The sequence below is a fragment of the Salvelinus alpinus genome, chromosome 33, assembly GCF_045679555.1.
Source record: "Salvelinus alpinus chromosome 33, SLU_Salpinus.1, whole genome shotgun sequence".
Classification (NCBI taxonomy): domain Eukaryota; kingdom Metazoa; phylum Chordata; class Actinopteri; order Salmoniformes; family Salmonidae; genus Salvelinus; species Salvelinus alpinus.
Window position 1 is genome coordinate 6,513,204 of NC_092118.1, and position 12,758 is coordinate 6,525,961.

Genomic DNA, 12,758 nt, shown 5'->3' on the forward strand with positions numbered 1-12,758 from the left:
AGCTGGAGCTTGTATTAGCTGCATTTAGTTTACAACCGGCCTGGGAACTGCTGGGGGAGCTTCTAAGTGGCTGAGACTGCAGGGACAGATGCTGCTGTTACCTGGTCGTGACATTTGGGGCAGATCCACATGCCCCTGGGAATGGTTTTCAAGGGTGGAGCGAGGCAGTCCAGATGGTAAACACGTGCACATGTGTCACACATGAGCAACTGACCACTGCGCCTGCACACAGTGCAGAAGTCCTCATGGATGTCTCCCTGTCAGGAAGAATTGCATCAATCAGTATTGTGGCCACTACGCCCAACCGATCATACCTGGATATGTGGTACTAGAGGAAAGGGAGTCGAACTTCACTGAATGACACCTGCCCAATCTGACTGTGCTCCCAAACTGTTCACATTGTAATTGTGTTTGTGGGCACTGGGTGTTGTTCACACGAACCAGTTTTCACTGGATGACCGCGAGTAATGTTGCTGGTCACGGTACCCTACCAAACCCCAAACACCACTGTCAACAGCAATGACGTGCGATGCGTTGATCCAAACATCCTCAGCCAAAGGAGTGAGGGACTTTTCACTTTGTAAGGTTATGGACACCAGGACACACATAGATTGTCACACATAAATGAATGATGGATGTAATGGCATGTAGGGTGTAAAAGTGAATGGATGTGGAAGGTTTCATGTTGTAAGGAGGGGTGGTCTGTCCTGAAACCATAGGGCCTCAGGGAGATACCACTGAGGGGGGGATTTGGGGGGAGGCTTCCTCTAGTCCTGGTAGGTGCAGTGGGCTCTTCATCAGCTACTTACATCCCCGGAGCTGGGTCTAGGCAGAGGGAGGGTGTGGGGGTGGACGGGGAAGTGAGAGCCCCCCCTCTCTGGCCGGTGGTGGGCCGGGGAGGCGGAATGACTGCTGGTGGGGGATGTTGGGGTGTGAAGACCCAGCTCAGGAACACTGCTGTATTTGGGTGGGCGACCTGGGTGAGATGAGACACGACAAAACAAAACAAAAACAAAAGAAAGGAAAATGGGAGAACAAAATAAAAAAACATTCTCATGACATACCTGTGACAATGGGTCCTCATTGGCTAGCGCATAAGGAAGAGGAAGAGGAGGAGCACAGACAGAAGCGTTAGTACACAGCGAGGGGGAACAGCATGAAGTCGGGTCAAGAGGAAGGGTGAGCTGGGCAAAGCTGACAGTTAATTAGGACAGTAGTTCCGAGAACAAAGCAGGTCAAAGCAAGACATAAGCCACATCGTATCGACCTGCAGGGCAAGACTTTGTTGAAACAAATGTAAAATCTAATATCTACATTATTTCAATGTACTATATGAAACAATAGGTCAAATACAGCTGCATTCAACCGTGTCAGTCAGAACGTGGGAAGCAAATGCTTGGTTCATATGAGGATTCATTCTCCTAAATGTTCTACTCACAGAACTGCAGTGTACCACTAAATATGTTACATAACAGGCCTCTTAAGTCTGTTACAAACAAATGGGTAGTGAGATCTGACTTGGCTTGGCATGCCATACTAGCCTGAAATCCACAAACCTGTTTTGTTAACATTCCACTACATATACTCCGTGTAATGCTAAACATGAGAAAGAGTGGCAAGGAGTGGAATGCTAACTCAGACTGGTACCCAGGCTAATGCCATACACATAGCGTTCAGACAGCGACAGGGCTGAAATCCACATGGGGTTTTGCTTGGTGGAGTCCTGGGGTGAGCACATACAGTACAGAGCTGTGAAGCCATCCTCAACAATACATTCAGAGCAGGGTGGGAAGGCATCTTACTGAGAGGGCAAAGAGAGCTGGTTAAGTAGCACGAATTACAGACAGGGCAAAAGCACAGAGTCAAGTGGCATTAAAAGCAGGAAGTGCAAGGAAAGAGTCAGCTCTATTGCACTAGCATGATAGCACAACCAAAAGAGCTCCTACAGTAAGTCTGTGATGGGGCAGTATCACAGTACAACAAAACGATGAATACTGGTCTCCACAGTTGTACGAGATATGACAGCATAGACTTCCTCCTGGTGTCTGGGAGAGCAGGGGTGCGGTCCAATTGACATTGTGTTAACAAGGTTACAAGGTGGGACACTCCACACAACCCTGAGTAGCTAGACGTTTCCATCACCTGACAGGGGATTCATACTGACCTCTCTTCCTGGTGCCTTGGTGTAGAGGAGTGTTCAGGTATGTGACGCCGTTCTTCTTACGCTGTAAATATAGGTTGTGTTTACTACTTAGGTTTGGTTCTCTCACAGCAGACCTAGAACAGGTACAACCTAGAACAGGTACAGTATCCAGAGTTGGGGTCGGTTCCATTTCAATTCCAGTCAATTCAGAAAGTAAACCAAATTCCAATTCCACATTCTTAACCATTGAAGAGAATTGGAATTTCAATGTACTTCCTGAACTGACTGGAATTGAAATGGAATTGAGACCAACCCTGACAGTATCATCATAATGCCATAATAATAGCAACGTTAGTGGCCTATACACTGTACCTCAGGCTCAAACACTGCTCCACTGTATACTGGGTTTGCTGTTGTTCTCCTCTTGCGCTCCTGCCTCCGACTCTGGATCTCTACACAGGTATAGAATAGACCAGGTCAGTAGAACACATCGGACATATCTGATGTTAAATTGTCTTCATGCAGGCGCAGACATTATTGTAAAAACGTATACAGAATAGGGTGGGGGGGGTGCTATAAAATATCCATTTGGGTCTTCCAACCTTCCAGATGGTCATATGTAACCAGTCCCAAGGACACCATGAAAGCACGTTTCTGTGGGAGAGAACAAGAAATCAAATGTTCAGTCAAACGTGTCAGAAAACAAGATTGACCCACAAAGCTGACCATATACAGTACCAGTCAAAAGTTTGGACACGCCTACTCAGGGTTTTTCTTTATTTTTACATTGTAGAATACACTGGTTGAGAGAATGCCAAGAGTGTGCACAAAGCTGTCATCAAGGCAAAGGGTGGCTACTTTGTTTAACATTTTTTTGGGGGGGTTACTGCATGATTCCATATGTGTTATTTCATCGTTTTGACGTCTACACTATTATTCCACAATGTAGAATATAGTAAAAATAAAGAAAAACCCTTGAATGAGTAGGTGTGTCCAAACTTTTGACTGGTACTGTACATTTATTTTCTTGTTTTCATTGCATCTGTGTATAGAGTATAGGCCCACCTGGGGGTTGTCCTCTCTCTTGTTCCTCAGCAGGGGTGGAGGGGTGCTTCTAGTGGTGTGTGAAGGGGAGGAGGGCGCACTGACCGATGTCTTCGGCTCTGTAACACCCCGAGCTTTAACAGTCTGGAGGGACGGAAGTAACAGAGTTAGCCGCACACAACAAGAGTCACAGTCCCTCCACGGTGGATGTGACGCCCCTTCATGAGAGACCGCTCTCAACGAGGAAAAACACACATTTTCACACACAGCAAACCAGGACAGAGGGTGGTGAGCACCTGGCTTATGTAGGTGGAGGACTCTCCATTCGTGAATGTTATTGGGAGGTCTTCCAATATTCAGTGTATCTACGAACTCACTCTCTGGAATAGAGTTGTGGCAGCCGCTCAAGTACCTAGCCATGCACATCAACAAAGCAGGGTGTCTATGCCGACCAAATTGAGTTAAGTAAGAAGCCTGTGATGAACACAAAAGAGCCAGGCTAACAGCTGGGTGCTTCTTGGTTTAACAGCAATGAAAATGGTAATTCTACTACCGACGGCCCTACTGAAAATATTATCTGGAAGCTAATAGATTTCATTTGATTGGGTCCACGGAGAAGACTGTAATTTAAACAAATCAAGTTTGCCCGCCCCCTCTTTGTTCCCCCTCCTCTCACCTTGGTGTCAGGGCTGAGGCTTCTGATCTGAAGGGTCTGATGAGTTGCCAGGGTGGCCATAATGGTGGCTGGCGAGGTGATGACGATGCCAGTCAGCTGGGCAGAGGGCAGGGTCTTGGTGATGCTGGCGCAGGGCTGGCCGTTTACAACGCGTACCTGGTGGATGGGCCCGGTGGTGGAGGCCAGTGAGGTGGAGGTCAGCTTGGTGGTCAACATGACAGGCCGCTGGAGGAGCTGAGGGGCAGCCAGCATGGGAGGAGGGGGCGCAGGGGCGATGGGTACCGTGGAAGTGGGCGCAGGCGTGGCTGGTTTAGGTCGGACCTGGTCCACAATATAGACAGGAGGATAGTGAGTATACAGTATGTAAGGACCCATGTCTTTTAAACAGTAAGAAAAAGTGCATATCAATTACACAGCTTTGTCATTAACCCTCTGTGATCAACACACAAAGCAGCAACAACAGAGGGCATGCCACATTCACAACAAAGGTTAGCAGGAGGTGGGTTGGCCCTGGGCAGGTAGATTGAAGGAACAGCCAAAGCACGTGGTAAGGAACAACACCGCTGACATAGATAGTGAAGCCAGGTAGTAAGCAAGGGGTTACGAAAATGCCACTGAAACAGGTCTTGGGTCAAGCCTTCGGTCCTGAACAAAAAGCATACGAATGCAGGAACACACACACACGTCACAAAAGGGCACAAGACAAACAACAAATTAGAAAGAACTTGCTCCACCAGTCCCCTCCAGTAGAATCCCTATTCAGACCTCTGAATAGAAAACCCTTGTAGTCTGGTAGGCTATCCAATCAAACTGCCTCAAATGGAGTACATTTGACGTTATAGGACGTCAGATGATAGCTAACGAATTAAAAGCTTAGAAGCTGGTCATTCTAGGACTGATATCCAGTCTAAACGCCCCCTGTTAGTGTTACTGGAGAGAGGCTGCGGGGTGAGGGGAGGGGAGATCCACGTGGACGAACCTGCGTTAGAAAGGTAGGTCGAGGCGTCAGTCTAGGCGGAGGGATAAACTGAGGAACTTTGATAGGCCGGGCAGTGGCCTGCACCTGCGATGAAACCATCCGTTTACACACGTTAGAGAATGCGGAAAACCATACACAGTCTCAAGGAGATAGACCATGAGAACACACTCATGAACGCGCAAGTCACACAGTGAAGAAAAGTTGGTCCCAGATCCGACTCATTCCTTGTGAAATCTGCATTTGCACACACTCTTGCGGCGACACAGAAAAGGGCGATACGTCCTCCTTATCTAAAGAACACGGCAACCCCACCTGTGCCCTGTGATTTCAAATATTTGTTTACAAAATCAGAAATATACTATTAACACAATTGGGACTTCAGGGACAGTTCAGTGTAAATTCATTTTATGTGCAGACAATGAAGCTGAGTGAGTGACATGTGGGACATACAGTATACTTACAACAATAGTGTTCTTGGAGACTATCCGAACCGGCTCCATTCCCTGATGGGTCAACTTGCTGGATGTCTGAAGGTTGATAGGTGCACTCAGTGAGTCAGGGTGACCTATGCTGGCCTTGGGCGTGTTGCTGATGGCTGTGACCTTGGCGACGGAGGGTCGCGGCGTCACGGCGGAAGCAGGCATGGTAGCGGTGGCAGCTTTCAGTACCAGAGGTAGAGTCTTAGTGGCGATGACCGGGGTGATCGTCATCGTGTTCTGTCCAGGAGAGAAGCTAAGTTGAATATGGGGCTACCCTTCAACAACACATATGAACAGATTAATATTACAGCAGTGTGTGTGTGTGTGTGTGTGTGTGCAAGTACCTGTGGCGTGCTCAGTTTGTCAGGCGAGGGCAGGGAGGGTGGGGTGTGGAGGTTAGGCAGGGCAGAGGCCTTCCCATCAGGCTGCACTGGGTGCTGGGGCTGCTGATGGGCCTGGACCTCCGGATGATCCTGTTTCACCAGCAGCTCTTTCCTCAGCTGCTCCACCACCTTCTTCTGCAAGACAGCGGAGGACACAGATTTAAGTCGACAGAAGGAATTCTGGAGTTTTCATATGGACCGTGCTGTCCTGGAGAGGTACATACATAATGATGACTCAAACAAAACTGTTCAGTACCAGGATATCAAAAGCACGAAACAAAAGTAAAGAGACAAGCAACTGTCCTTGTCAAATGTTATTCTTTACCTCATACAAACCCAATTCCATTCGTTGCTGACTCAGTCATAAAAAATAAAAGTATCTTGATAGGCAATAAAGGCATTTTTTGCTTAAACGTCATAGAAATGCTTTTTGCTTAAGGCAGAGGGAGGTGGTGAGGTAAATGGGAACAGAAAGAGCGAGAAGAGAGAGGAACAGCATCTGCTTCAGGTTAAATTCACACTGAAGAGAACAGCATCTGCCTCAGGTTAAATTTATACCGAAAATAAACGACATCAGCTAACAAAAAAAAAAAATGGCCACATCACTGAACTAAAGCAACGGTGGATTCCAAACTGTGTACATTACCCAGTTGATAGTTGAACAAAAAACGATGTATCCACATTTTTATTCTGACTAGACCTTAATAAAATGACATGAGGATTCTTTTCAAACGCATGTAGGCCTAAATCCGGTTAGATATACATGTAGCCCTCACTGGGCAATACCAGGAAGTGTCCTGGAGACTTCTAGTTATACCTTTGTTATGGCAAAAAGGCTCAGATTCAGTATTATATGTGTATATAACCACAACCAACTACTACAGCTAAACATTAATACAAAGTAAATGAGGATGAACAATCCTCCTAGCCTCCTGCATAATCAGTTCTTGAAATTCAGTTTGGAATTTGGTCCAATAAAATACCGCCTGGAACTGTTTTACACACACTGTGACAAAGACACACAAGGCTTGACAGCAAGCGAAGTGGCAGGTGTCCCAGATTCCCCCTGGCTACGGCACATAGGACACCTACCCCAGTTATGAGCAGCCTGCTTCTAGGCAAATCATCTGTGCCATCCCCCAACAGGTTTATACTGGTTCTGACACAGCAAATCAAACATTCTCAATTATCTGTAACCTTACCCACACAGTGAGCATCAATCCTTATCTGTTAGGCTCATAGAATGCTTTGTGGTTTATAATATTTCCTGCTTTCTTTTATGCCCAGACAGCTAATTGCTGAACCTTGCACACACACACACACACACACACACACACACACACACACACACACACACACACACACACACACACACACACACACACACACACACACACACACACACACACACACACACACACACACACACACACACACACAGTTTCCAATTGGCTTGGCTTCAGACTAGTTCGCATTGACTGTGGCACTGGCACTGCCCCTCGCAGGCCAGCCAGGAGATAGGAGAGGACACATATGATGAAGTCAGCACAATGAGACGCAGTTCATTCTTCCCTCACATTCACTCTATTGACGTATGCATTGAAAGCACCCCCCCCCCCCCCCCCCCCCCGCCTGCGTCTGATAAGACAGAACAGAGTCCGACCGCTCTAGTTCACCTCTGTCCATTCACTCACACTCACTGCAGTGAAAAGTGAGCCAATGTCCTCTCAGCAGCCATGGGCGGGCTGAGACAAACTTTTTGGAGGGTATCTGACTGTTTACGTACATTCTGTCAGAGCAAGTAAAAACACCCAACTGTAGCTTTACAAGGAAAATATAACCATTAATGAATAAATATAAATCCCAATAATGTATATTCTTTCTTACCTTTTACCTGACTTAGTACAGTAATGATCATGCTCTTTTTTTGGGGTATATATATTACTGGCATTGACAATTGTTAGATTCATACTACACTGTTGAGGAAAGAGCTTTCAAGTAAGCATTTCACTGAAATACCATTTCAACTTAATTTGATCCCCAATAGGTAAACAACCTTCATGTTACTTTCTATTCATTGAAATAGAATATGTTTGTTGATCAAATCAAGCAGTAGTACAATACGGAACAGCCTATTCGGAAATAGACCCGACATGCGTGAACAAACACTCTGAGACCACATGGCAACTGCAACATGAATTAATAATGGAAGAGCAATAAGCATGAGGTTTTTAGAAGTGCTGTTGTGAATGGCATGTGTTTGTGTGTTAGTTTAACAAGAGGGGATGTATCAGTATTTAGCCAGTGACTTCCCCCTTCCACTCATGTACTACATCCACCCTCTGGTCTACAATCCCACCACTTCACACCTCTAATGTAATCTTTCATTGGTTTTGAGGTGAGGGTCCTGTCAGCTCTACATGGTGATGCTGCTCACATTCCCTTATCTCCTCTTAAAAATCAGGCCTATTTAACTGCCACAGGCGCTGCACTTTCCACCACTCAGTGCAGCATTCCACCACTCAGTGCAGCATTCCACCACTCAGTGCAGCATTCCACCACTCAGTGCAGCATTCCACCACTCAGTGCAGCATTCCACCACTCAGTGCAGCTTTCCACCACTCAGTGCAGCTTTCCACCACTCAGTGCAGCTTTCCACCACTCAGTGCAGCATTCCACCACTCAGTGCAGCATTCCACCACTCAGTGCAGCATTCCACCACTCAGTGCAGCTTTCCACCACTCAGTGCAGCTTTCCACCACTCAGTGCAGCATTCCACCACTCAGTGCAGCATTCCACCACTCAGTGCAGCATTCCACCACTCAGTGCAGCTTTCCACCACTCAGTGCAGCATTCCACCACTCAGTGCAGCTTTCCACCACTCAGTGCAGCTTTCCACCACTCAGTGCAGCATTCCACCACTCAGTGCAGCTTTCCACCACTCAGTGCAGCTTTCCACCACTCAGTGCAGCTTTCCACCACTCAGTGCAGCTTTCCACCCCCCCCATTTTTTTTACATACATTTTTTTCAGAGACTTCCATGTGCGCATGAATTAATCAATTATAAAGTCAATTTGATTTGACCAATCTAACTACATAATGGTAATCATGTATTTGGATGGTAAATCTCTGTTGATAAACTGCGTAAATCAAGATGTAGCCTAGGCCTATCCACAACACAGGTGAATGCATATGCAATAGCAGTGTGTGCATGCATTGCGTTATTGAGCTTGTTTTGACTGACATTTGGAGATAATAGCAGTCAGTTAGCATGACTTTCATGAATTGTGAAGCCTGTATATGGTTCATTACATGAATTGTGAAGCCTGTATATGGTTCATTACATGAATTGTGAAGCCTGTATATGGTTCATTACATGAATTGTGAAGCCTGTATATGGTTCATTACATGAATTGTGAAGAATTCACAACAAGTGACGTTAGCTGATGAACATTATCTCATATAACCACACGTATAAGATCTCCTAAACCTGCTTTTACCACAGATCTTATTTTCAGCGTTTATCCAAAATCCCTCTAAAAAAATCAGCATTGATTTTCCCCGTAGGCTTTGTCCAACGAACCATTTTTTAAAAAATGTTATAGTATCGAAAAAGTACAGACGTTTAGGTATACCGTGCAACACTACTAATAAGGACTGAAGGCTCAACATTGGAATTTCATAATCTGCTCAGCGCACTCCTGTTAAGCCTTGAGGACCGATGCAGTGATTGCTATTATACTTTTTGTTTAACTAATGATTTCGTTTTAAACAAGCCTTTTTACCGTCCGCTTATTATGGCAATTCTAATTAGATGATCGTGTAAAAGGACTCCACATTAATTGCATTTTTTTTTTTAAGTCAGTGTAACGCTTTAGATTTTATTTGGCAAGGTCATTGATGCATATGCACGAGCTGCCCTTTAGTGCTCCGCAAAGAAGAATTGGGCACATTCAAGCATTCTTTGCTGTTATTGCCATCAGCCACATTGAGTCAATGGACAAATAACTTTCTACAACAACCACAAGCACGCAAAGCAGGACAGCTGCCACGGCGAGACAGGTTTCATCAAAGACCACCCTCGTGATTCTGACAGTTGTCCTTATCAGACAACAGCTATCAGCCGCTAAGGTCTTGGGACATCTTGGGCTAATGCAAGACATCTTGTATCATCCTCAAATTTTCCACCTCTCTTACTCCACATACAGCTACAGTATGTGAACTACTGTCCTTAGGTCCTTTTAACGTACCTCATCTTTTAGCATAACCGTTCCGTATTATCTGATGCTCAGTAATAGCTAGACCAAGCTGACAGCTTTTCAGAGACCATTTTCACAGCAGGATAAGTTTCATTATGCAGAAGTCCTTGGGCATACGGTAGATCAGCCAGTTACATTTCCTCTTGGGGTCTCCCTAGTGACGGAATGCTTTTTGTTGAGGGAACACAGCCCAGTAAGACACGGTAAGAAACCTGCACAGGCAGAGATGACCTCCAGAGGGCACAATGGGGGACACTGTTGATGGGGGACACTGTTTATCAGTTGTATGTACAGACAATGTGGTCAAGGCTTAAATTATAAATAAATACAAAGTCAAAAAGACACGAATCTCTCAAAAACCAAAACAGGATTGAACAATAACTACATTTTACACACAGTCTAACGTACTTTCTTTAAATCATTTGTTGAGAGACCATAGCAACAATTCCTTTCCAGTTATAGATTTGAACCACAAGTGAGTCATCTCCAGATGCTTGTTGGCGTGTTTCGGAGGCCTTGCAGAAAGCCCTGTGTGTCTGCTGAAGTGCTGAGTTGGCTGCTGAACATACGGCGCAAAGCAGTGGTTGGCTAATCAAAGGCCCAGTGCTCACTCAGCACGCACAGCAGGGCGCCCTATAACTGGCCCCCCTCCCTCTTTCTCTGGGAGGGTCTGTCGTTCACAAATTATACATGGTGGAAAGTCCAAAGGATGCCTCCCGGGGAAAAATCTGAACCAATGCTCTGCTAAATGGTCTTTAGTCTCTGGCTTCAAAGAATCAGCTGTTTCCTCTGTGAGCTTTCCTCAGGGTGTGTCAAAACCCATAGCGCATGTTTTAGAAATCCCTTTCTTCATCGGCATTGCCGTTATTCAGGCATTCACTAGGTGACATTGTCAGACCTCTTTGTCATGAGTCCCCGACTACACGTCGATCACTCACTGGGATCTCTACCGCGTGAGTGACGGGCGAGGGTAAATTGCACTTCATCACTCAGCCTCCGATGGCCATCCCCCTGTCAACGAGGACAGAATGCTGTCATTTCAAATGACATACAAATGGGAGGGGAAGCAGTGACTCACAGATGAGGTTGACTTTATAAAAGCACAAGCTCCTTTATTTCCCCATCTCATCTCAAGGGAGGGATATAACAGATGGAATGAAGGGTTACACTCTGTTCAGACCCACTCCTCCTCATCATGCCATATCATGGAAACCGTGTACAGCAGACCTGGGTCAAATACTGTACATATGGCATATATACTGAACAAAAATATAAACGAGCTAGGCCCAGCCCATTAGAATGAGGTTTTCCCCACAAAAGGGCTTTATTACAGACAGAAATACTCCAGTTTCATCAGCTGTCCAGGTGGCTGGTCTCAGACAATCCCGCAAGTGAAGAAGCCGAATGTGGAGGTCCTGGGCTGAAGTGATTACACGTTGTCTACGGTTAGGAGACTGGTTTGACATACTGCCATATTCTCTAATACGACGTTGGAAATTAACATAAAATTCTGGTAGAGAAATTAACGTTAAATTACCTGGCAACAGCTCTGCTGGACATTCCTGCAGTCAGCATGCCAATTGCACGCTCCCTCAAAACTTGAGACATCTGCGGCATTGTGTTATGTGACAAAACTGCACATTTTAGAGTGGCCTTTTATTGTCCCCAGCACAAGGTGCACCTGTGTAATGATCATGCTGTTTAATCAGCTTCTTGATATGCCACACCTTTCAGGTGAATGGAGTATACTGGCAAAGGAGAAATGCTCACTAGGGATGTAAACAAATTTGTGCAAAACAATTGCGATAAATAAGCTTTTTGTGTGTATAGCAAATTTCTGGGATATTTTATGTCAGCTCAGGAAACATGGGATCAACACTTTACATGTTGCGTTTATATTTTTGTTCTGTATACTTTTAAATGACTAACATGCGCTTGATTTCATTTGCCCGGTACAAAGAAAAAATAAATAATAGTCCAAACATTTGATTTAGCTTGGAGTTATAAATATTACATTGGTACTGACCCGGTATATAGCTTACTTATGTTCTTCTTATTTCTATTTTGTTTGTGTGTTTTTGTTCTACTTTTTTTTTTATAGTACTACTGATATAGATTACTGCATGGGAAAGAGAAAGCAAGAAAGGCATTTCACTGTACTTGTGCATGTGACAATAAAAACATAAAAACTAGAAACTTCTCAAGATAAACAGACGTATAAACGATGGCATCCAGTACTAATCATCAACATTCCCTAAGATGTATCTTTTCCCATAAAAGCCAGATCCTGTGTATTGGTACTCAGCTATCATCATTGGCTTACGACCTGCTGACTCTGGCTTTCCTCTCCTTCTCATTTTTATATTTTCATTTTTTATCTTCCTCTGAAACAGGATGAAATGTGAGCGGCACATCTGGCGCTTCCCAGCCATGTGGAGGGAGGTCTGGTGGGGTTGGGGCTGCCTGCCGCCTCTCAGGTGTGAGGATTTATCCCCCCCGACAGTCTCCCCTCCCCTTTTGTGCTGATGGTATTTAAACAGCATGTTGAGCCCTTGATTGAAATTCCTCTCACACTACCGCTTGCCTCACAGTCTTCCCTCTCTCGCTCCCCCTCCCTTCTCGCTATCTCTCGGAGCTAGAACTAAACCCATCACAGACACACATTAACACTCCCCTCTCGCTCCATCTGGGGAGATCCATGACACATACAAAGCCTCCATACTGCAGCCAGTGTGTGTAATTGTAACACATACTGCCATGCTTGCACGCACACACACTACAGATTACATTGGGAT

General features: G+C 45.4%; 1 protein-coding gene across 10 annotated transcripts in view; it reads right to left on the reverse strand.

Annotated features, from left to right (window-relative positions):
• The window catches only part of LOC139562832 (PHD finger protein 21A-like), a 49,785-nt gene that overhangs the window by 6,765 nt on the left and 30,262 nt on the right, over positions 1 to 12,758 (reverse strand). For 3 of the 10 annotated variants that reach the window (XR_011672453.1, XM_071380948.1, XM_071380946.1), the window contains exons 6-15: positions 5,666 to 5,839; positions 5,304 to 5,558; positions 4,843 to 4,926; positions 3,864 to 4,184; positions 3,209 to 3,331; positions 2,746 to 2,797; positions 2,516 to 2,595; positions 2,165 to 2,225; positions 810 to 1,087; positions 102 to 257 (exon numbers count right to left, since the gene is read on the reverse strand). Coding sequence is in view for 9 of the 10 variants with exons in the window: in XM_071380948.1 (XP_071237049.1) it covers positions 102 to 257; positions 810 to 1,087; positions 2,165 to 2,225; positions 2,516 to 2,595; positions 2,746 to 2,797; positions 3,209 to 3,331; positions 3,864 to 4,184; positions 4,843 to 4,926; positions 5,304 to 5,558; positions 5,666 to 5,839 (1,584 nt within the window). In the remaining variant the exon portion in view is untranslated. The remainder of the gene's footprint in view (positions 1 to 101; positions 258 to 809; positions 1,088 to 2,164; positions 2,226 to 2,515; positions 2,596 to 2,745; positions 2,798 to 3,208; positions 3,332 to 3,863; positions 4,185 to 4,842; positions 4,927 to 5,303; positions 5,559 to 5,665; positions 5,840 to 12,758) is intronic. The other 7 variants (XM_071380950.1, XM_071380951.1, XM_071380954.1 and 4 more) reach the window with 7 other exon arrangements.